This window comes from Nomascus leucogenys, chromosome 17, assembly GCF_006542625.1.
Source record: "Nomascus leucogenys isolate Asia chromosome 17, Asia_NLE_v1, whole genome shotgun sequence".
Taxonomy (NCBI): Eukaryota; Metazoa; Chordata; class Mammalia; order Primates; family Hylobatidae; genus Nomascus; species Nomascus leucogenys.
In genome coordinates, this window is record NC_044397.1 from 78607983 (window position 1) to 78633142 (window position 25160).

Sequence of the window (25160 nt, forward strand, 5' to 3'; positions counted from 1 at the left end):
GGTCACGATAGTATATTTTATGTTATGTTTATTTTATCACAATTAAAACATTCAAGCAAACATCAAAAACCCCCATTCTAGGAGGTGGCTGTGCTCATCTCCCCTGAGTGTGTCTATGGCCTCCCTTGGCTGCTGGTCACCCTGACAAACAGAGTAATGTCACCACCTCCCCTACTTTGCCCAGTGAGTGAGATTACCATCCTGTCTGCCAATCTAAAAGCAAAGGAAGCACTCTGTGCCTGATAATGCTGGTCTGTGCTTTCTCCCAGGACTCAGAGATCCAGTATCCTCAGGTCAGGTCACTGTCCACCCAGGTGACCCCACTCCCAGCTCATGGTATCTCACCTGTGGCTTCTACAGGGCCTTCTCCCCACACTGTGGGCCTACTTCAGCTCTACACACAGAGGAGCACAGCTGAAAGGGCTGTGCAGTCCACAGACCACAACACAGGGGCCACCTCCTGCAGAGGACCTTCCAGATGCCAGCAGAAGCCTGGCTAAGAAGCACGTATCAGAATATATACCCATCAGTATAGAAAGATATTTGGAATATAAATGGTAAAAGCGTATTATAAAACCACATGTGTAATACATAATTTTAATTTAAAAAATAGACTGATAAATAGAAAAGTCTAATGGATTATCTCACACAATGTTCAGTGAATGGTAGAATTATGGGTGATATTTTCTTAATTTTTTCTTCATGCATCTATATTTGTACTTTTTTTGCTCTAATTGTATATATTAAAATTCTGTTTAGAAGTTAGTTTGTCATAGTAACAACATTTTTTAAAATAGCCTAAAGCGGCTGGGCGTGGTGGCTCACGCCTGTAATCCCAGCACTTCGGGAGGCCGAGTTGGGCGGATCACTTGAGGCCAGGAGTTCAAGGCCAGCCTGGCCAACATGGTGAAACCTTGTCTCTACTAAAAATACAAAAAATTAGCTGCGCGTGGTGGTGCGTGCCTTAATCCCAGCTACTAGGGAGGCTGAGGCAGGAGAATTGCTTGAATCCGGGAGGCAGAGGTTGCAGTGAGCCGAGATCACGCCACTGCACTCCAGCCTGGGTAACAGAGCAAGACTCTGTCTCAAAAATAAAAAATAAAAAAAAATAGCCTAAAGCCCATAAGTGTCTTGCCAGAGAACACAGAAAGAAGCAGTTAGAAAAACCAGGGGTGCCAGATCAGTTGCTCTTGCAGACAGGCACTCAAGTGCTCCTCTTCTGCTTCACCTTCATGGACACAGACAACAAACCAGGCAGGGATTGCTGGACCTTCTACACCAAAGCATTCTTGGGATTTTCCTTACCACCTCCCCCACTACCTCCACTGTCCAAATTCTGCCCATCCATTAGAAGATAGCTCAAATAAAACCTCCCCCTAGTGAGGTGCAATCCCTCGTGGCATTTTCTTTCATGTCCATTTTTGCAGTTATTACATCCTGCCTCGTACTATAGTTACATGTGGACTTGCCTTCTCTTTCTTATTAGATTATAAGCTCATTGAGGGCAGACTCCACATCTGATGGATTTGTGTGTCCCCAGCACAGTGTCTGCCTCACAGCGAGCTCTGGTTGGATAGCTGCTGAATGAATGAGTCAGCGAGTGAGTGAGTGAATGAATAAATGGCATGATTGCTGCTCTCTCCATGAGCAAAGCAACAAAGCAAGACAGGCAGGGCAGATTCTTTTCATCATTTCTGGGTTGGTTTGTATTTTATCCAAAACATCAATCCTTATGTTCAGAACTTCTTTTTCATCATCCCAGTTTTTATTCCTTGAGCTTAGTAAGAATTATAATAAGAACAAGTATAATGTTTGTAACTGTCATCTATCTCAGTTCATATTTTAAATAATATGGATCTATTTTCACCTCGGGAAAGGCAGATTTACATTACTACATTTACTTTAACATGGAGCTCAGACATTTTATACCAAGAGTGAAGCAAACTGCCACACAGTATCAGATTTTAATAAGACAAATCCCACACTTGCGGTGACCCTGCTTCCTTCCTTGCTTTTCTCTCCCCTGCTTTTCCAGAGGAGATTCTTGCAGGATCCAGGCCCTGGCGTTGTTCTCTTCCAAGTCCTCCACTGCAGCTGCGTATCTCTCTCTCATTCTTTTTCTCAGAAGAATCTTAGCTCCCCTGCAAAGCTGGCATCACATGCCTTTGAGCTTGAACTCAAAGGGCTGGCTTAGCTTCAGCACTAGGCCCTCCCTGCAAGGTTTGCTGTCCCTTACCTGCCTGCCAGGTCTGTTCGGCCTGTTTTCCACTATAGAGGAGGTGAGATTCACAGCCAGGCGGGCAATGAAGGGCTTCAGATGGCAGATAGACCACGTCCTGCCAGCGCTGCCTCAAACCTGGAGCTCCTCTGGGGTTGCTGTCAGGGGCTCAGGCGTGACATTTTTGTTATCTAGGCAGAAAGTGTGTTTGGGTTAAACTGCCAGGGCCATCATGTCACTGAGTTCTCTGCTGAGCCCCAGACAGGCATTCCCTATCAGTGATAGCTACAGCAGGCTGGGATCAGCTGCCTTGCCCCCCTGAGCAGCCTGCTTTCTGCTAGCCATAGTGTTTACAGGGCATCTTGGGCAGCCGCCAGGGCTGGAATCAACATTCTCCCTGAGCTTGCAAGGAACAAAGACTGCTACTAAAGACGCACTTGAAGGGAAAAGCATGACAAAATGTCCTGTGACTTCAAAGATGCCTTTTGCAGCATTGTACAGTCATGCTGTTAATTAAAAGAGTTAAACTTGGAAACTAGACTTTGATGCAATATGTTGTTTCCATTCTTGGAAATACGTTCACGAGGAGCTAATAAATAATCCATGAATGCTAATCTTTTTAAGTCATTTCAAAGGCATGAAGTCAGCCTAGATAATTGTAAATGCAACGGCTCAACCTCAACTCCATTAAAATGTAAAGGTGCGAACTGATTAGAGACACTCAACTGCTTTTGATAGAAGTCTTAAATTCAAATGCCACATCATTTGTTTTTAGCAAATGGAGTAATTACAATAATATTTTCTTCCTTTTTAAGGTCAGATCTCTTAAATCCTACATGCTTGTGCCCAATTTAACTAGAGCCAGAATCATTTTCCTTGCGTTCATTAATTAAATGTGTATGTTGCTTAAAGGTAACATCCACTCTTATTTTCTCTGAAGGAGAAATAAATAAATATTCTAAGTTGTCTAGCTACAAGGTTAGAGGGGAGAGTTGTAACATTATTTCATTTCAGATATTATTAATAAAACTGGAATTAACCTTATTTCCCACTCTAGTAACTGTTCTTGCTGAGAAAAGGTAGTTTTGTTTAAAGCAAAGGTGTTTTCCTACTGCTGTAGCTTGTCAAACATATTGTGATTAAAATTTTTAAAAATTAAGAAATAATTCACTTGATGATAAAGTCAACGCCTTTTAATATTCTTGCAGCATCACTGCCCAAAGTAAATTTTGTAAATATTTACCTCTTGTGGGAATTGTGGTATATTGACCAATATATATTTTTCCAGGATTTTGGTAAATATCTGAGAAGTTTCTTATAGGAGAAAACTATACAAGGTTTTATTGTTTCAAGTGCACCTGGATTCTAACTAAGACCCAAAAAAGGAACTGATCACTTCTTACTATAAATTAAAAGGTTTCCTTTGCCCCCTACCTCCTGGCTGTCAGGTAATTAAGCTCCGGATGTTGGTCACCATGCAGAAGTCAAGTGAGGATGCCGGAAGCAGTCAATCCATTTGTTTAGGACAGGCAAGTCTGGTTATAGCTGGGCCCAGAACCCTCCAGATGCAGCACTTTTCTGCACTGTCAAAATATTTAACTTTCCTGCAAACATGCAGCTGTCAGTCTACTTGCAGGATTCTACCAAAACCAAAGGATTAAGTGTGATTCAACAAAGCAGTGAACACTGGCCAGATATGATCCATTGGCTCAACTTGCCCAGTCCCTGGGCAGGGTTCTAACCAGAGGTGCCAATCTATGGAGCACCTTCCAAAATACCTATCTGCAGAGATTCTGATTCCTGGGTCCGACGGGACCCCAGTGTCTGTCGTCTGGTGATTCTGGTATGCCATCCTAGGGAAGAAACACTCATGCTTTATTTTTCATCTGTTTGTGTTTTAGAAAGAAAACATAGGGGTGAGGGTAGGCCGGAGGATCAACCTGGAAACATTTAACACCGGCTAACAGAAGTGGGGGAAGCAGCACTCTTCTGACACCCAGAGCGGGACTGCAGTGTCATGTGGGTCTGTGTTTCAGTCCTGCTCATCTTGGCTGGGTAACCTTGGATCCACAATTTATCTTCCCCGAGACTCAGTTTTTCTGTCTGTAAAACAGGATAGTAATACCACCTCCTTCATCAAACTATTATGAGAATTAAAGGAGCGAATGTGCATAAAACAAAGGCAATTAACTTAATGTTTAGCACATAGTAAGTGCAGTGACTATTTGTAGTTTTGTAGAATGTCTGCAAATGATCTACAGGGCTCAGTAGGCTTTAAAGATGTTCTCATCCAACTCCCTCTAGCATATCAATTACATTCCATGGGAAACTTGAATTGGTTGGCTCAGAGCAGGGATTCTGGGAGACATGTTTAGAGCACAGGGAGAGGCGAGTTTGAAGGGAGGGTTTGAAGATAACCTTGATGAAGGATTTTGAATGTCATTGTGATCAACAAGGGAGGCAATTAAGACAAACTTCCTTAGTGGATGTTACATACTCCAAGCAACAGTTTAGGACCCAAACAGATAGCCAGGCATAGACCCTGTGGATAGGAGGGAAGACAGCAGAGGTGGGAGTAGTTCTGTGGTTTTGTGGGAGGGGTGTGAAATATGTGGTCTTGGCCTGGTGAGGATGAAGAGAATAGAAGAGCTGGGAGGGAAGAGAACAGCTGAAATCTAAAGAATGCATGGATGGAGTGGAAGATGAGACAAAGGTGGGGCTGGGGGTCACTTCTCTGTTTTGAGTCTGAGCAGAATTATTTCTGTGTTTGTGTGGGCCCTGGTGGTGAAAATTTCTGCAAGGAGCTTTAGGGTCATGCTGTCTTGTTAGCTTAATAATGGTTTGATTGCACCCATCTGTGTTCCCTGGGGCAGGATCTTTATCACCTGCATGTTGACTTACATCACTGTGAATTCTGTACACATAGGAGGGTAATAAAAAGCAACTGAGGCTTATTTAACACTCACTGTGTGTGTGCCAGGCATTGAAGTAACTTTTTAGCTTTCATAACAACCCTAAGAGGGAGACATTATTGTTAGCCCCATTTCACAGGTGAGGGAACTAAGGCACTGAGAGGTCAAGTGGTTTATGAAAGCTTTCCACTGAGTCAAGGGGGAAGTAGCATTTGAACCCAGGCAGCAGAGTGGCTGCAGAGTCCTGGCCCTTGATTCCTGGGAAGGAATGAACACAATTTACCCAGTCTGTGAGACTAAACAGGGATCTCACTAGGATTCAAACCAAGTTAGACTCCAAAACCCAGGCTCTTTCCTTTATGGCACACCTGACCCATTAGCAATTCAAAAACCACATTCAACCAAAAAGGCAAAGGGGAAGTGGGGTAAATGTTGTCTAAGGGCTCAGAGAAGCAACTTGGCAGTACTATAGAGAAGTAACATTTAGCAGATTTTCTCTTCATAGACTATAAACTTGTATGAAAAGAGGTGCTTTCAAAAATATTTTGAGATATTTTTTGCACACTAAACTTACACTACATAGGAAAAGGACCGTCAGCATAAATATGAAGTTATTCTATTGTTAGAGGGTTGGTAGGTGGGAATGAGAGTGTTTTGAAGTATCCGTTGTATAAAGGGGATTTTTTCACATTTTCCCATATGTCCCTTCTGTGTGGTTTGAGTCTTTTTAAATGATATTATATTTGAGTATTATTTTTCTAATTTAAAAATAATTTTGAAAAATAGAGAAACAGAAACTTCAGGTACTTAGGCAGAAATAAGAAAGTCCTAGTGACCCAGTGATATAAACACATATTCACAATTAGTGTTCTGAAAACAAGTAAATAATTCCAATGTAACTAAACTTTACACCTATATATGTGTGTGTGTGCATGCATGATGTGTGGATGCACGTGTGTGTGCATGCCTGTGTGTGTGCAGGTGTGTGTGTGCACAGGCACATGTAGACATCTCACAGGAAGGCAGGCCAAGGTTGGATGCAGCAGGCTACTTAATTATCCCTCATTTCATTGAAGGAGGAATCTCACAGAAACATCATAGATTCCAGGAGGCAAATCTACAAAACTTGGTAGTTACAGAAGAAATGATCCAGTATCAAGAAAAAGCATTGCACCTTCAATGAGCGAGAGGAAAAAGCCAAGACAAAGCCAGCCAACAGTTAAGCACCTGCTGCCTGTTACTGCTTCTACTCAGTGCAGCCCTCAGTTCCACGCATTCAGTAACGGGGCCAGCCTCGCAGGCCAAGGGATGGTGAAGATGTATTCTCACATCCGTTTGTAAGAAGGGAGCAAAGCAGAGTGACACAAATCTGGTTTGCCTGGAACAATCCCAGTTGACCCCTTCTGAAGTCAGTCCTCTCCTGTCCTTTCCATCCCTCCTCTGCACGCCCTTTACCAAGGATAAGACAACACCCCTCTGGTCCCAGAAACTTACCTCTCTCCATTGCCCTGTCCAAGGTAGATGAAGCCTCACATGTAGCTCAAGCTTCAGGTGAAGTCCTGGATGACGCGGAGAGGAGAAACTGAGGTCACCAGGGACCCCACAACTATGTTGGAGAAGTTAAACTCCTACAGTGGAATGAAGCTGGGTATGTGGAGAAGACATTTCACCCACCTTTGACAGTAACACACCATGCAAATAAGCAGTCATGAGCCTGGAGTCCGAGAAAAGAAAGGGAAACACACACACGCGTACATAACTCACACACAGAGGAACACATGCTTTTAGAATGATCAGGTGCTTAAAGAAAATAAAAGGAGAATGGACATTGCCCTGTTCTTTTCTGAGAGGCAGTCACTGGAGTGGGTAAGAACCCCAGCTCCAGATTCAGACGTGCCTGAGTTTGCAACCCAGCTCAGCCACTAACTACGTAAACCTGTTTTATTAACTGTACAATGGGAATAATAAAAGCGCCAGGCTCAAAGCGTTGTTGTGAAGTTTTAAAGATTAATGTGATGATGCGGATAAAGTAACCACAGTAATTATTCAATAAATGTTAGCTAGTGCTGCTATTATTGTAGATACACTATGACAAAATCATGATAAAGGTACATTGTGACCTTAAAAGAATATTTTACTGGAGCATTGTACATGCTGCATAAATGTTAATTGTTATTATTATTACAATTTTTAGCTCAGCCAATGTAGCAATTTATCACTACAATGGCAAGAAATTGCCACTCTGGTTCTTGACAGTGGGTTTGCCACCTTCTGCTGTCTTCCTGGTTTTCACTCCACGTGGGAGTAAGGCAGCCGCTAATGCCAGGGCTATGTCAAGTCTGGGATTCTTAGTGGACTTCTCCACAAACACGGTGCCTATTCGGGGAAAAAGTCTCTAGAATTCTCCTGGCCCAGCCTTGAACATCTTCCAGTAGGAACTGAGGACAGCTTCCGATGCAAAATGAGAGGAAAAGAAGGCAGTGGGGTAATTTACCACTGAGAAGATTTCCCCATTAGACATTTTTATAGCATCAAACTTGGTGGGGGAGGGGGTTTATCCTGGCACGATTCTGTGTGTTTCCTAGTTTTGTGGCACAAACAACAACATTTCATACTGAAACGTGAAGCCTCTAAAATTAGGATGGCGGCCGGAAATTTGTAATGGGTCCTTCACACCGTTCACGCTCCTGCTTCACCCTCCCGGCTCCACTGAGCCAAGGGCAGCTGCACCCTGCAAGAAACTCGCAGCTCAATTTGGAGCACGTTTTGCTTGCTGAGGGGAGGCTGCTGTCAATGGCAACAAATGCCAAGCAAGGAAGCAGACCTGGTTCCTTTCTAGGCTTCATCACCAGCTGCTTCTCCCTCGGCCTCCTCAGCCCCCAGCTGCCTGGGTTCGAATCCCAGCTCTCTGCTCATCAGGTGAGTAACCCTGGGCGATGACTCCACCTCTGTGAGCTTCCACATCTGCAGCTGTCAGGTGAGAATAACAATGGGACTTGCATCAGTCATTGGGATTAAATGAGATAAGGAATGGGAAGGCGCTGAGTGTACATAGTAACTACTCCTAGGTGTCATCTCCTTCCTCCTTCCTCCTTCTTCCTCCTCCTCCCTCTTCCTCCTCATTTTTCTTCTTCTTCTTCTTTTTTTTTGACAGAGCCTGGCTCTGTTGCCCAGGCTGGGGTGTAGTGGCGTGATCTCAGCTCACTGCAACCTCCACCTCCTGGTTCAAGTGATTCTCCTGCCTCAGCCTCCCAAGTAGCTGGGATTACAGGCACATGCCACCACGCCTGGCTAACTTTTAGTATTTTTTGTAGAGACAGAGTTTTACCATGTTGGCCAGGCTGGTCTCGAACTCCTGTAATCCCAGTACTTTGGGAGGTCTGCCCACCTCAGCCTCCCAAAGTGCTGGGATTACAGGCATGAGCTGCCACTCCCGGCCTCTCTTCTTATTATTGAGCAGATTGGCATTTCCTGAGCACCTGCTTTGTGCCACACCTGATGCCAGGTGCTTCACTCATGTGGTCTTGATGAATCTTCACAACCTTGAAGGGCAGGCATTGTCATCCCAACGTACGTGCAAGGGAGCTGATTTCCTGAGCTAAAGCCACTTGTCCCCAGACAATCCCAGAGGGTACAACTGGGATTCCACTTTAGGCTCTCTGATTTCAAAGTCTTGCTCTCCCTACCACACCCCCAACGTGGAGGCCTCACAAATAATGCCTTTCCGTGGGGCTCAGGGTCTTCAGACTGTGGTCTTGGCTTGGCTCTGGGTCTTTTCCCAAGAGCACACAGCACAGCCGAGTCTGCTCCAGGCTTTGTGGTTCCTGCTCAAGCCATTTGTGGGGCAGGATGTGAGGTGAGGGGCACTCATGTTGCCAACCTGGCTTATCTGCTTTGGGGCCTTCCTGGCTCAGCCTACAGGTTCGTGACTTGGCACAATTAGAGTGACCACAATGAAGCCACTGGCTTTGCCCAGAAGCTACTCAGGCCAGGAGCCTGAGAGGAAACAGGATGAGAGCTGGTTTATATTTCAAGGGCTGGAGATGACGGGACCAGCCCCACCCCAGCTTCCCACCTGATTTTATCTTGTAAAAACAGCCCTTTCATTATTCTGTTGGACCTCCCAGTATTTCAAGAACCAAAAACTGAAAGAAAATGATTTTTTTCTCTCTCATGCCTGGCCTGCTCTCTATTGCAAACGGCAGTTCTAGGGACAGCTGTCCACCTGCTGTTTTTCACCTGTAGGGGTCAGCTGCTGGCCGGGCTACCTGGCAGCCATTCCCCCTTCTTGGTTCCCATGTCCGGATTTTCCTCTAGAGCACCCTTTCCCCTCTCTTAACTCTTGGGCTTTGGGTGGGCACCCACCCCGGGACTCAGGGGTGCAGCATGTGACTCAGCTCAAGCCCATCTGAGCATAGCGTTGCATTGACCACAGAGCTGGTATCAGTTCATTGAGATGGAAGTCCACTGAGATGATATCCACTCTACTGAGACAGAAAGAACTCTTTTCTAGGACTTCTCAAAACTCATTTTGAATTGCTTACCATCAAGGGAAGAAATAAAGAAGGTTTTCACTGTATTTACATCCTTTCTGGCTTACCCCTGAGTATCCCTGGAGGTAGATGTCCCCTATTTGAGAAGCATGGGCCTACAGGTAAATTCCAAACCCCTGTTCAATCCATGGAAAGCTCTTTACAATTTGACATAGCCAATCTATTCAGCCCCATCTCTGGCCACAGAGTTTCTTGCCATTTCTGGAACAAGTCATGCTCTGCCATTCCCCTTGACTTTTGCACAAGCTGTTCCCCTTGCCTGGAATATCTTTCCCCTTCTATACTTAGAAAATTCTACCCATGCATCCAACTAGAACCACATCAACTGTCTACTCCTTAGAAGGAGGAGAATAACTTTCAAGAATTTTAGCTGCTATCTCATTAGTTAGAACACTCATCTTGACCTTGGCTTGTCTGATTCTCTCTTCCTCGCTGGACTATAAGCATGTCCTAAGCACATCTGCATCCCTAGAAGCTAACACGGAGCCTGACTAAAGGTTTATTGGATATGTGGATGAGTGGATGAAGGGACCATTGAGCTTCGACCAGCTCATGCAACTGCCACAGCATCCTGCCCCATCAGTAATAGTAAACAACATTTATCCTGGTTCCTACACAGGCATAGTTCTATTTATTAATTGCCAAATTCATAACAATTAATTTCATTGCTCATGCCTGTTAAACTCTCGAATGTTCAATAAGGACAGGCAGGCAGCTGTTCTTCCTCTGTAGTCTACCTGCTTCCTGACATCAGCCAGTGAAGGAGTCAATCCCAGTGCTGTGGCAGAATTGGGCTATAAGCTCACCCACCCCATTTCCTGTCTTTCTTGGGCACACAGCTAGACTATATGTCCCAGACTCCCTGGCTGTCAGGTGTGGCCATGTGACAGAATTCCAACCAATGGAATATGGACAAAAGTGACAAACCATTTCCAAGTCTGGGCCATGAGAACTACCCATGTGAAAACTTCTGTGCTTTCCCCAACCCCAAGCTGGAAGCAAAGGGTTCTGAGGCTCCTAAGAAGAATGGAGATTCAAAATGGAGAGAGCCTGGGTCCCTGAGTCACCATGTGGAGAGCCACTGTCAAATATCCATGCTGGACTGAGTTGTAAATGAGAAATATTTTCTATCCTTAAACTCAGTGGTGTGTGGAGCTGGCTTATATTAGCTTGTGAGAGCCAGTTGTTAAATTCTGAGGAATTTTGCAAGTCCATTGTTAAACACAGTCATTATCAAAGTTAAATTGTATAAACTTAAATGGGTTACATTTTAAGACATAATGAATATTCAAAACTCATCCCATCCTATTCATTTTATATAGTTAACTATTACATATGGCTCTTGAGGTTATTTTCATGGAAATACTATGGAATGGGAGTGTTGCAAACATTTCTTCCCAACTCTGTATTCAATAATGTCATGTTGGTAGCTTGAAATCAGCCACAGTGGCAGTATTTACACCATGGACATTGGCAGACATTATAAACCAGGCTTTTCCTCTCCATCCCCTGAAAAAAGGCCAAACATTTACCAGTACACCATTCTAAGGTTTACCTGGTATGGAGCAAATACTCCCCTAACATACTGACTTTCTGCTTTAGTAAAAGAGAGCATAACAGATGAAATGCACCTTGGCTAAATGCAACTTGACATAAAGGAAAAGCAGCCGGAGTGCCCACAGCAGCAGCCCAGAGCCCTGGCAGATGAAGAATCATGCTGGTGCTCAACATGCCCAGGCTAAATGTGATATTGCGTGCTTGAGATCCTTGCTAATTTTCAGAGCATGAGATTATTATGATAGAGGCACAGCAGTTGTCATTGCCTGCTTTCACATGCATTGGGTGACAAGTGTTAAGTAAGAGAGAATGGAAATATCGATGCTGAGTTTCAATCCCAGCTCTTGCCTCAGAAAACAAAAATGGAGACACGCTAAGTTCCTGCCCTAAATTCTTTTGGGGAAAGGAATTTTTCCATGTTTTCACTCCCAGAAAAAGCATGCATTTTGGAACAAGTCTCTAGAGTGGACCTATGCATAGCTGAGAGGCTGAGAAGGTGGGAAGCCCGTGGCCAAGACAGGTTCCGGCTGCAGGTGTGAGGACAGCAGGCTTTGGGCCAGAGCCTGATCAACGGTGCTTGGAATTAACCAGGCCTGCACATGGCAAAATGATCCAAATAATTATCCTTTGTGGAAGCCATAATATTTCACTTAGAGGAAGGCCGTCAGATCCTTGGGCAGCTCGGCCCTCCTCCGCAGGATATAAACTGCTGAAGTAGACCCCAGAGTGCAGGGCCATTTACGAAGACACACGCAATTCACAGGACGTTTCAGTGCAGACACTGAATGAACTAATTCTGCTAATAGAGTATTTGATTTAATGGCACATTAAAGGGGAAAGGGGAACGCTGAACACATCCTTCAGCGCAGCAGCTGATGGGTTACTGTAGATATCATAAGCGAAGGAGCCAAATTCTCTCCTGCCTTCAGAACAAGCGACAGTCACCAGAGCAGAGGCAGGTCATTTTGCAGGTCAGTTTTAGTTCAGCAGCTTAGAGCAGAAATCATTGAGTTCATACAGCTCTTCTGCACAAAGTTTATAGAGACTGGTTGTTAAGACTCTGACCTACAAGTCTCTTTTCCTTTTTGTTTAAAAAAAAAAAAAAAAGTTGCCAGAGCATGCCAAAGTGGAATAAAATAGAAATCGGGTCACTCGACAGATCAGCACATCACTTTTCTGAGTCGTTTGTTTTCTGTCTTTTGCCCTTTGGTTCCTTCTACCATTTTTGACTGTTTCCAGCGTCCCAGTCTCTGTGCTAAGCTCTTCACAAGAATGTATATGTATTTACATGTATTTCATTGTTTTACCGGGAAGAAAGTGCTATTCCCAGCCTGTTTTACAGACAAAGAATCTGAGGTATGGAGGGGCAGGAATGAGATTTAAACTCAGGTTTTTCTGCCTCCAGAAGCTGGCTTCTTAATTAACTTTACAAAGCATGATCCTTTCAGCCAGAAGACGGAAGGTAGGACAGATTGTGCCAAGTCCTGGAGAATCTACAAGAAGCCTACTGTAGCCATTGTGTACAATGCAAACCAGAGGAAAAAGTAGCCAGATGGGGTGAGAGGTGAGCTGAGCTCATCAAACACCACCACCCCCCCAAAAAAAAGGCCCAAGCCATGGGATACTGAGGCAGGAGGATCGCTTGAGCCCAAGAGTTCAAGGCTGCAGTGAGCTGTGGTCACACCACTGCACTCCAACCTGGGCGACAAAGCAAGATCCTGTCCCCCCAAAAAATGTTTTTTAAATACCAAGCCAGAAGTGATTTGTTTAGAGAATCAAACAAATATGTGTGTGTGTGTGTGTGTATCCCCAAAAACATATATTCAGAGCAAATCTTTTAATTTTTTGATTTCAAATTCAGTTCAGTTTTTTAAAAAGTGCTTGCCTTAAAATAACCCAATGGGAATTTTATAGAATTTTTTTTCAATAAAATTTTACCATCTATCTTTTCTCCCCCAAGAGCCAAACCCTAATTGTAAACAGTGGCAAATATAAGTGATTTTCATTTGTTCAGTTTGTAACTGTCCATAGCCCCCTCCTATCTATTGTTTCACTCAGCAGCCAGGATGTTTTCTCTGAAACTGAAATCTGATCTTGGCAATCCCTTCAAAGAGTTTTCTCATAAAATAGGGGCTCACTTTTCCAGCATGACCCACTAAACCCTCCACCGTCCAGTCCAGCTTACCTCTCTCCCCATCTGCCCACTTTTCCCTCTAGCTTGCATTGTACACAATGGCTACAAGAGGCTCCTTGTAGATTCTCCAGGACTTTGTGCAATGCGCCTTCCCCATTCTTTGACTAGGTAATTCAGAATCCCTGCTTCTTTTTTGGAATCAGTGCAGTGTCTGCCCCTCCAGCGAGTCATTGTGGATTCATTCTCCTTGCCCTATCTGTGTTGGAGGCTGCCTCTATCAGAAGCCTGAGCCTACTTCTATCATAGCCGTGTTCCATTTTGTCACCAGGACCATGAGGACAGGGACAATGTTCTGTGCACCATGGTATCCTCAGTGCCTGGCACAGCAACTCAATGTTGACTGCATGATAGAATCACCCAGAAAGTCTGACTTAGTCAGAGGTAGAATAGGGTTGAGAACCTCTGGCCTAATCCAGGCTTGCTGACCAACTGATTGAATGAATGAAAGAATGAATGAACATACTGAGGCACACAGCCTTGAGACCCTGGCCAGCCTCCACCACTCGCTCTGCCCTAAAGTACTTAGAATTTGTTTAACAAGGCTTCTTGGTCATTCACTGGGTCAGGAGGCTGCAATTCCAGACCCAGAATGTTCACGAACTCCTTGTTGACTTTAAGACTGAGAATGAACTTCCACTTGGCCCAATACACAAAACCGGAATGATGATTCCTACCACAAGGAGAAACTTGAAAAATGCTTTCTGCAATTGGATGGCAGATGCTGTGAAATTACCAGTTCTGACTCAAAATGATCTCCCTTTTCTCCTTGATCAGCTCAGAATCAAGATGTCTGCCAGCCAAGAATACCAGAACCCTTGGTGGCAGGAAGGAGTGCTACCACTGCCTGAGAACCACTGGTAACACCTTCCTGTGCTAAGGGCCCATCGTCCTAACACAGGCTGTGCCTTAGGCAGAAGCTTCCTCTTCCTTCCTGTATGCCCCACCTCCTATGTATCACAGTAGGAGAAACCTCAGCATCACAGCCAAGACCGGAATGCCAGTCATGGATCCATCCAACCTCATCCTTCCATTGCTGAGAACTGTAAGCATGGAGAGAGAGATTGCTGGCTAAGCCTGGACTCCTTTGTCCTCATTCTGAGGGGAAAAAAAGCCAGAAGTCCTAGAGAGTTTAGCTTGCAGAGCCCAATCTCACACACTATAAAATGGCTGGAGATCTCTTACATTTGAAAAATCACAGCTGCATGCTCTGCCTTCCAGCACCAGGCAGGAGAAATGAGACAAACAAGCTTTGAAAATAAATCTGACTCTCTCGCGGCTCCAGATAGCCGACAAGTGTTCGTCCATCTGCCGCAAGCGTTCACACTGTGAATTCATTGATTTGATAATACTCTCGCATAATTGATTGAGGAGAGACTGGCCTCTTGACTTGCCTCCATGTTTTCTGTCTGATGTCTTCCCAGCATTGCTCTCTGCTTTACGCATGGCGAGGAAGGAGAAACCAATGATTTTTTCCAGCACTTTTCAATGGGATACATGCATGCTATTGGTTTTCCCGAAACGGTGTACTTTTCAAGTTTTTGAATGGCAGCAGCTGTTAGGTGTGTGCTTCTTTCCCCTGAAATATTTTTCCCAATCTTCACAATGCCATCTGCATCCTCTCCACCCCACTGCCCTATTGTCTTTATAGGAAGTGAAAAAAAACTAGAGGTCCGTTGGAGCCTAGCAGCCACCATCGCCTGACACAGAGCAATGGTAACTGCAGAATTGTCATATGAGATATTAGCCCAGGGAATAATACTGGTCTTTCTCCTATCAGCAACTGCAACAACCCATCCGCCTCTCTGCAATTGTGACATTCAGATGTCACCACCATTTCATTAAATAGAATCAAAACAGCTGTGAGGATTGCTGTTTTATTTTATAGCACAAAGTCATCATAACTTACTTCACAAAGCAGCTTGCAGCTAGCAAGCGTGGCTGAAATGGAAAAGCTGATTGCAAAAGGATGAACATGAAAGAGGGACAAACTGCTGGTGGAGCTGGGTGATAGCTGGGAGCCCCTGGCTCACTGAAAATAACCCAGGAGCACACGGTCATGCAGTCACTTGCAATTGCCTATTAATCAAAGATATATCATAGGACAAGTTGAGTTTAGCATCCCATGAACATGCACCTAGACACTAAGATTCAGTTCAGCCTAAGAGAGATCACTATCTGGCCACTTCTAGGTGCAGAAGCTATGGCAGTGTAACACTTCCAGTTCCCTTTCTCCTATCTGCAATATAGCGCCCAGCCCTGACTCAGTGAAAAAAAACCCTCAAAACATGATTTTTAAAACTTGGGAGGCAGGGCCGGGTGTGGTGGCTCATGCCTGTAATCCCAGCACTTTGGGAGGCTGAGGTGGGCACATCACGAGGTCAGGAGATCGAGACCATCCTAACAAGGGTGAAACCCCATCTCTACTAAAAATACAAAAAATTAGCTGGGCGTGGTGGCAGGCACCTGTAGTCCCAGCTACTCGGGAGGCTGAGGCAGGAGAATGGCATGAACCCAGGAGGCAGAGCGTGCAGTGAGCCGAGATGGCGCCACTGCACTCCAGCCTGGGCGACAGAGTGAGACTCCACCTCAAAAAAAAAAAAAAAAAAAAAAAAAAACTTAGGAGGCATGCCAGCTTCCTCAGCTGGACAGCATGATCAGAGCCATGTGGCTAAAGGTCACTGACTTTCAAGTGAGGCAGAAGCTGGGTCTACATTCTGCCTGTGCTGACTATTGTCTGTGTCACTGGGAGAACTACTAAATCTCTACTTCCCAGTTTACTCATCTATAAAGTGGGCTTCATAGGGTAGCAGGCCTTACCAGTGCCCTGCCCTGCCCTTCAGCCTTACCACTGCCAACTGCATTCTTTGCCTTAAGGCTTTTTTGGGGGTTCAGAGCCCATGGTGCCTGCTCACCTGGCAGGCTGGGTCCACTAGAGAATTAATGCTCCCAAGAACAGCTCTCAACTAATGAGGATGGGAACGAATGTATAAATGTTCATGATCTATACATACCCCAGCTCCCTTGCTCCTTGCCCCTTAATTCTAAGACATAGGTTTTCTGCCAATTCCTAGATTTCCCACAGCAGGCTCAGGCTCCGGTTGGCCACAGTGGTAACGTGCTTAACAACAAACCCTGTGTTAGCTGCCTCCCCTCTTTGTCTCATTTCTCCACTCACCTTCTGGGAGTTCCTGAAATCTTCTCACCCCATATCATATTTATGTAATGTAGCTGATCAGTGCTACACTCTGACAAAGTGAATCACTTGCTGTCCCCCAGGGTCACAACCTCGCTCCTCCAAGGACAGCACAGAAAACTTCTTTATCACAAACTCCATTTTTTTCTTGACTTCTAGTATATAACGGGGACTATTTCTAGGAAAAAAAGAATCTGTGAATAAATTTTTCTCTCTTATCCTTGTAGGGTCTTACAAGGATTCAGGCATTCAAAAATGAGCAACTACACACCAAGGGCTTAGATTTCCTTGGTAATGATACTACTTCAGAATTAGCAGTTATTAGTGGGAAGGTTGAAGTCTGGAGCTTGTTAGCACATTTAGTTGGAAGAAAGGTGTTAATGAAAATAGTGTTTGCATTTATTTCTCATCAAGGCTAAATGAAACTGGGTAGAGGAATCAGATCAAGTTCATCTTCTGGTGGAAAAACAATTCAGAGCACATACTTTCTTTAATCGAGAGACAGTCACGTAGGAATAGCAGCCAATATTGTCATTACTCCCCATTATTTTAACACTGGCTTTTGGGTCAGGGCACCTATGCAAAGGAGTATCTGTGGCCTGGCATCTTGGAGCCATTTACAGCTACACAATGCAGTCATGGCACTTGGCAGAGGCTGCCATTTTCTAGATGGCAGTACCAGCATCAACTCCCTGTGTGAAGCCGATTCTTCTCTGAGGGTCTATAATCTTTGGGAAGTCTGGTGATTCTGAAATATGTCTCAGGGTGACACTTGTTTCCCTTTTCCCCTCTTTTTAATCAGTTCAAAGTCAGACCCGTTTCAATGCTGATGGGCCAGCACCATCCTTGGGGAGTGCTCATGATCCCTTTTCTGTTCATTTAAGGGATTTAGGAATGCTTGGTAGACAGCCTCTTTTTGGAACCAGTGAGTCCTGTGTAAAGTTTAAGGGATGCTGACAAACCTGCTCTGGGCTGTCGGAGGATTTCTTCCTCTGGTGTCCTGGGCAGTCCCATAACTTGTCCATGGAAAGGGCTGCTTCAGAAAACTGCATTCTTTATGGTGGCAATTCAGTTTCACATCTGAGTCCTTGACAGTAAAAGGTATTTAAATTTAAAAGCACATTTTGATATAAAGTCCATGGAAACCCCCCTCTCTCCCAGTTTATTTGGATACTCTTACCAAACAGAGACCTTGGGGCTGGCTGCTTCATGCCTATTTCGTTTTCGCATTCAATCTGTTTTCACTGAAAAGGAGACATAAGCAGTGAAGCCAATATAGTTTTATTGGATCCAATGCACTGCCACTAAAACAAATATATGTACACTCAGGCCAATACACTTTTATTAAAACAAATAGAATTTAATTCAAACCAGCATTCAATACGTTTTCTCAAAGCAATGAAATTAAGCTGTACCAGTACTTCTGCTCAATACGTTTTCCCAATCAAATCCATTTGAACAAAGCGAAATATATTTATCATAGATAGCACATTTTTATTAAAAACAAATTCACTGAAACCAAGTTTTCCTTTGAACTGATAGATAGAAATTCTAACCAATTGCACAATTAGATCATAGAATTGGATGTATTTTTACTTTAGCAAAAAGCATTTCTGTTCAGGTCCACTTTAAAACACACTAATGAATAATAAAAGTTGCTCCAACAATGTCTTTAATGGAATATTCTTTCCAAGGTATGTCCTTTGAGGTTGAAGCACAGTCTAGAAATTTTTTTTTAATGTAGGGAAAAAGAATAGTGCTGGAATAGGATTACAATAACTTCAGATATTTAATGACTAAATATTTATCCTACCTATGCGTACTTAAAAGTGATGTTGTTGGATGTGTACAAATGAATAAAGACATGCTTGAGGGTGTTTTTTAGTTGCATTTGCTACTACCATACCACATTAGCCAGAAAAAACTTTCCTTGTCATTGATGAAAAACACTCTCTCTTCTTACCTGTCTGAGGTTAACTAGGGATTGCCATGCACAGACAGAACTTGATGGTATGGGAGGTCATTTATTTGTGTGGCTCTTTGGAGGGAATTTCAATTTTGGTGCCTAGATTACAAACCATATTCAAGTCTTCTGAAGAACCATGGAAAAGTAGAACAACTTACAAATGCCGCACACCTTTTGGGAGGCAACAAACTCCCTACCAGCAAGAGTATCCAAATACGTCCCACCTCTCTGCAGGGCCACTAATGCTCCCGACACAGGGCAGACCTCCAGGTAGAGAAGCATCTCCGGAGAAATTAAAGCCTCCCCACAAGGAATATGAGGGCTCCGATCAGTGGCCACGAGGAACCCCTCCCTGCTGCCTCCACAGTGGCGCCACACTCTGTCTTCTCTGCTCCCATCTTACCCCAAGGCTGCAGGACCTTGGGATAGAAATCTTCTCCCCTAAGCAGCCCAGAGAATGCTCCTTACCCAAGACGGTGGGTTCTCAGTACTACTTCCTCCTTCCTGTCTGGAAAAGTGCAAAAAGGATAGATATGCCCACAATTCACTGGGCAAATAATGTATTGACCTCCGGGGGATCCTGGCCTTGAATGGACTAGACCAGCCTTCTCTGAAACACAACAGGTCATGGAGGGTACCCTGGGAACAGCACCAGATGTTCATCACAGAATTATTTAAAAAGATGAAATGTTAGAAACCCAAATATCTAGCACCCAGGGGATTGGTTAAACATATTATAATAATATCTTCCTGATGTATTCTATAGTATTAATATGAATACAGTATCATAAGCATTCAGTGTCATTGTAGAGGTATTTAATTGAATGGGAAATATTCATAGTACATTATCAAATAAAAAGTTCAAAAGATATAGTATAGTAATTTCTTATCTTTGCAAAATAGATATGCATACCTATGCATAAACAAAAACATGGGAAAATGACACTAAAATGTTAATAGTGGTGAGTGATAGATTATAGATTTCTCTCTCTCTCTCCCTCTCTCTTTTAAGCTGTATTTTACAAATTTCCTGCAATTAACATGTATTACTTTTGATATAAGCAAAAATTATTTTAAAAGTGGTTATTTTTTAAAAGATGGCATTTAGTCCAATTTAAAAGGTAGTGAGCAAATGTTGGGTCGGCTTCTGTAATCTTAATTCTGGTACCTTTTCAGAGAGGGTCAGTACTCCATGTCTCATTCTTTGTTCTTTTGCAAAACTCTATTTGAAGGCTTTCGTCAACTGGTCATTCAACATGCACTTAAACAGGAAACCAGGTAATAAATTCTGCCTTGAGTTTGTTCCAGGAAGCAGTGTGGCTTGACACAAAGGATGTGCATGCTTTATGTTGTCAGATGATATAAACTGTGTTGCCCCAGATTCTGCCTTTTGCCTTAGCTCAGAGCCACCTGGCTGTTTTAATCATCTCATCTTAGATGCCTGGCAACATCTAATTCCTCGGCTCCTTTTCGGTAATTTCAGTTCTATTTTCTTACTCTATCATTCTGGTGTTTTCATTGCATTTTCTTATAAAAGAGATCCAGATTTATTTTGGAAATAGATTTGAATGACAAAAACATCCTATAGAAGCAAATCCTAAACAAATATAAATATTTGACCATGATTATGCAAAGAAAGCTCCTGCTTCCTCCCCTATGTCACAGAGACCCTCAGGAGGAACTCCAGGGAGAATGGAAGCTTGGGAGTCATCCCATCCCTTGCTCAGGTGCGAAATCCCCTACTCTCTGCCTAGCACTGATAGGGACGGATCAGTTTCTCTGCCTGGAGAGGCAGCCTCCTGTGACCTGGATACATTGGAGCCTGAACACAGGAACAGAAGATATCCTCCCTCCTTCCTTAATGGTCTCCGTGTGCCCTTCTGGGGAGGATTGGCTCTTCTGGGCTTCTTCATGCACATGATTCCTAGTCATGGCTTCAGCCCCTTTAGTTCACTGGGTCCTTATTCCGTGTTTTCCTGTGCCCAGCTGTGAGGCTAGAAAACGGAGATGAGAAGGAGGAAGGGGACAGGGATGGTGTGGTGGTTGGTGGTAGAGAAAGAAAGATACAGACAGGCAGACAGAGAAACAAAACAGACCCTTACACAGAACATGTTTAATTAAACTGACTTTATCCAGTTGCAGTTGAAACCAGGGTGGAAATAATTGATGTGCCTTGTATTGTTTTAGGTGAAAATGGTAGAAATAAATGGAACTGTCAAGGTTGTAAACCTTCCCATCTTCATTATAAGTAATTAAGAAATGAAGAGTAGTAAACAGATAGGGGTTCCAAGATTTCTTTTTCTTCCCCCAAGGCAATGTCCCCATGGAACTTAGCATCAAGACACCCTGTTTTCTGTCCTGATGGTTACTCCATTTTCTCCGCCTTTGAAAAGGGTTGCCCAGAGCACCCCCAACCCACTCTAAGGCCAGGCCTCTCCCAGCCTGAACTTCTTCATAGACCAGTTATCCTCCCTCACTCACCTTCAAAGCATCCCACTCACCAGTTCTTTTTCCTAGTCCTGGGAAAATTCCTTCTCCAGAAGCTGCCTGTGCATTCGCCAATCTAGCCCCCTTAATGACCCTTTGAGGCAGACACCTTAATCCCCATTTCACAGAGGTGGAAACTAAGCCTCGTAGAAGGTGAGTAACTCAACCCAGGTCACACAGCTCCAGCTAAGTGACAGAGATAAGGTTCGGGCCACTCAGCTGACTCCAATACTGTGTGCCACCCTGCTCCTCACTGCTTTCCTCTGAAATCTCAGGGATTGTCTGGCTCAATGTGTACCTGGGGAAGATGATAAAACTGAGGCCTAGAGAGGTGAAGTGACTTGCCCAAGACCACTCCAAATATCCCACCTATCCTTGGCCCCTTTCCACTCCACCATGCAGCATAGCTCATTATATTCAAATACTTTAGCTAATATGTTCAGATGCTAAAAACCTGCCCCTAAACTTACTGCAACCATTTTTCAAGAGAAAGCAGCTTAGTTTCAACCTCTTTCCACATCCTTTTTAAAAATCAGAAGTCTCCAATACAGCTGTGATTTTGTTTCATCTCCTGTCATTCCCTCTCTCTGCCCTCAGATGGGGTGCCAATGTGTGACAACATGGCTCTAAAATGGGCCAGCAGGAGGGGAGTGTTGGAAAAGACAGAAAGAGAACAAGCTCTCTCTCTTGCTCACTGTCACTCTCTCTTTCTCACTCTCACTCTCTCTTTCTCTTCCTTTCCACCCCGTGGTGCTCCCAGGGTCTCTGGGAATCCAATCTCAGTCTGTTGGGCTTACAAAATGACCAAAGTCAAATGCTGGTCTGTGAGAGAAAGAGGAGGCAGACACATCAGGGGACTGAGAAGTACTTTGAAGCACCCCGCTCACCATGGTATGGGGAGGAATTTGGCCACATCCCTGCCAACTGCTGCTTCTCTTGGACTGGGAAAGGGTCAGTTGCTTGTTTCTATCAGATTCATGGACATCACCAAGAAAAGAGGCCAGTCTGAGACATTTAATATTTGCTGAAACACAGAGGTTTAACTGATGATTGAGGTACATAGGGTGATAGGAAGAGTATGAACTTGAGAATCTGATGGATTTCATTTAAAGTTAGGACTAGGCTACTGACTATCCACCCCGCTAATTGTCTTGGGGAAGTTATTTAACCTCTCTGAACCTCAGCTTCTCATCCACAAAATAGGACACTAGCACACAGTGGGCTATCTATACATATTTATTGAATTGAAATAGGAATATTCAAAATTATTTGGGTTGCTGGCTTAAAATAAGCAGAATAATTCAATTCCTGTCCATCTGGAATCTAATTGTCCAATTTGGAGTTTCAAATGTAACAAAGATCCTAATGACCTAATATTATTGGGGCAATCCTAAAATTTATTAGGAGATCTGCAAGTTCCATGATGATTGTATACTGGAGGAAATGCACAATGCACACAGACCTTCCTAAGAGTAAAAGACTGACGTGAATTTGCAGCACTACTTAATTATGAGTAATTGTTGCATGAACACACACACACACACAAACACACACCCACAGAACTCACACTGTAAGATAGGAGGGGTAAATAATGACATTTGACAAAAATGAGCTCCTGCAGAGCTCAACCACAAGTCTAAGTTTCCTCCCTAATATCTTAACAGGCTAGAGTATACACAGGCTTTTAAGTAATGTACTTGTTATCCAAACACTAGCAGAGATTTAACTGGAATCCAGGAGCATTTTGTCAAGAAGCAAAAGAATTAACCAAAGAAAAAGAAAAGTAGAGAGTTTCCCAGCTGTTTTACCATATCACCACTTCAAAAAAACCAAGCCTGTCCTTGCCTTGTCCCTGATGGCTCTGCCAGCAGAGTGAATGAATTGGAGCAGATTTAGGTTTTAAAATGCCTCCTAATATCATCTGAGCAAATTAGCTTACATGGCTGGACATTGTGCTCCAGCCACAGAGAATGTTCTTTTCCTGTTGGAAGCTCTGACAGCCACTGCCACGGTGAAATATCAGGAGCCTCCTAACATTTTTCTTGATTTCTTTAAGAGTGAACATTAGACATATTAAGAACAACAACCCAATCATTAAGCCCTGTGAGGTTTTCCTAGGAGCCAGCTCTATCGCTTTAATCAGATTATGGACAACTCATTCTCATCCCAGCCATTTATCTTCTTTGTTTACACACACACCAAGTGGCATTCTTCTTAGCATCAAAAAATAGTAATCAAAATTGAGAACAACAAAAGACCTTTCATTATTTACAGTGTTAAGTAGCATCTATTTGCCTTCATTAGTTTCTAAACAACGAAGTACACTGGTTCTGATTAAAGCTGGCATGTGTTAATTATATCCAAGGTCTGGGATTGTTTTGTCTACAATAAAGGATTGCTGAAAGCTGAAATTTGAGGCGCCCAGGCCCCAGAAGTCACCTGCCTCTATGTGTTTCCTCAGTGAGAGTTTCCAGCCTGAGAATGGTAGAAGCGGATGTGAGCTTGTCACAGAAAGTTTTTGTTTTATTTTGTTTGGTTTGGTTTTTAAGCCCTCGGTTTTATTGCCCATTTTATGGGCTGGAGTTAAATGGCAGTACAATGCAGTTTGCTCTCTTACTGCTCAGCACTAACAGCCATGATAAGCCATAATTAGAAGTAAAACCACCACATAAATAACATGGTAGAAAAATTGCCACAGTGAGAAGCCAGACTTTGGCAATGGGAAACTTCAGCGGGTCCTGAGTATCCAACATACTTAAAAGGCACCGCATATTTTAGCCCATATTTGTCTTACTAAAGCCAAAATGGGAGCCATTTAGACTTTCGAACAAGCTTTTAAAAATAGAGAATGTAGGCTTAAACAGACTGTCTGCTGCTAAGTGTGATGCAGAAACCTGTCACCTGGAGGCCACGACAGCTGGATGGGCTGGGAGGGAGAGCCCTGGGAGCCCAGGGGTGAGGAAGGGAAGATAAACAGGAGAGGAAGAGGAAGCCTGGACTCTCCACAACAGCAAGGTCTAGACATTTCACTGCAAAGCCTAAGAGTCCGCACACCATTGAGCACAGCAGCTTAGACTTCCGCCGGGGAACGTGTGAGGCTGGGACGCCTTGCAGATTTTGCTTTCATGACCTGTACTCAGCGATGAAGTGGGAGCAGGTAGACTAGCTTTTCTTTTTTTTTTTTTTAATGGAGTCTCATTCTGTCACCCAGGCTGGAGTGCAGTGGCATGATCTCGGTTCACTGCAACCTCTGCCACCCATGTTCAAGCGATTCTCCTGTCTCAGCCTCCTGAGTAGCTGGGATTACAGGTGCCTGCCACCGCGTCCGGCTAATTTCTGTATTTTTAGTAGAGACGGGGTTTCACCATCTTGGCCAGGCTGGTCTTGAACTCCTGACCTTGTGATCCACCCGCCTCGGCCTCCCAAAGTGCTGGGATTACAGGCATGAGCCACCGCGCCCAGCCTAGACTAGCATTTTTGAGTAGCCACTATCTCCTTGGCATTTTACTTCAATTTTAATTCTCATAACAGACTTAGGATGCCAAGGAAAAGGAAGAGAAAATAAATTGTGTTCTGTGCCTGAAAATGGCCTTAAAGAAACAAGGACCAACAGCTGGAGCAGAGTGGGCCTGCCCATATGCAAAGAGACAACAAGTAGGAATTAACATAAGGCACATCACGTGGATGACATAGAACTATCACAGCAATTTCTTTTTTCCCCAAGTCAGCCTCTCTTGTACAGGGGATTAGAAAACAAACCCAAGAGAATAAACTTGAAATGGAAGGAACGTGCTTTGTAGTCGAGTGTTTTTCAAAGCCTGCATCATTTTAAAAAATGATTTAAGGATATTCGTTTGCTTTCTAAAATAAGTCATATGTATGTTTCTACTGATCAGCCAGAATAGTTAAGGTCTGATCTTCATATGGAATGAAAGGGGATATTTTTTGGACATTCTGGAAGTCCACACGTGTTCTTTACAGAGTTTGGTTTGCTTTCTCCTTTTCTTCCTTCCTTTGCAAAATCAAACAAACAAGAATAAAATCCAAAACAAAACAAAATTAATGAAAACCCCTGTGTTG

At 43.7% G+C, this 25160-nt stretch overlaps 1 protein-coding gene and 1 long non-coding RNA gene across 2 annotated transcripts; one reads left to right on the top strand and one right to left on the bottom strand.

Moving 5' to 3' along the window:
- Positions 1–1686: 1686 nt before the first annotated feature.
- On the bottom strand, positions 1687–7011 carry LOC100586293. The gene is made up of 2 exons (XR_122173.3): positions 6625–7011; positions 1687–4071 (listed from the first exon to the last, which is right to left on the bottom strand). It is a non-coding gene; the product is annotated as an uncharacterized LOC100586293 (long non-coding RNA).
- Positions 7012–20207: 13196 nt separating this feature from the next.
- Positions 20208–22773, top strand: LOC100595642 (uncharacterized protein KIAA0087; the record flags this gene model as incomplete). Its single annotated transcript, XM_003270537.4, has 2 exons — positions 20208–20432; positions 21839–22773. Coding segments are annotated over 2 exons (495 nt in total), but the record flags the coding sequence as incomplete, so codon positions are not given.
- Between the last annotated feature and the right edge of the window lie 2387 nt (positions 22774–25160).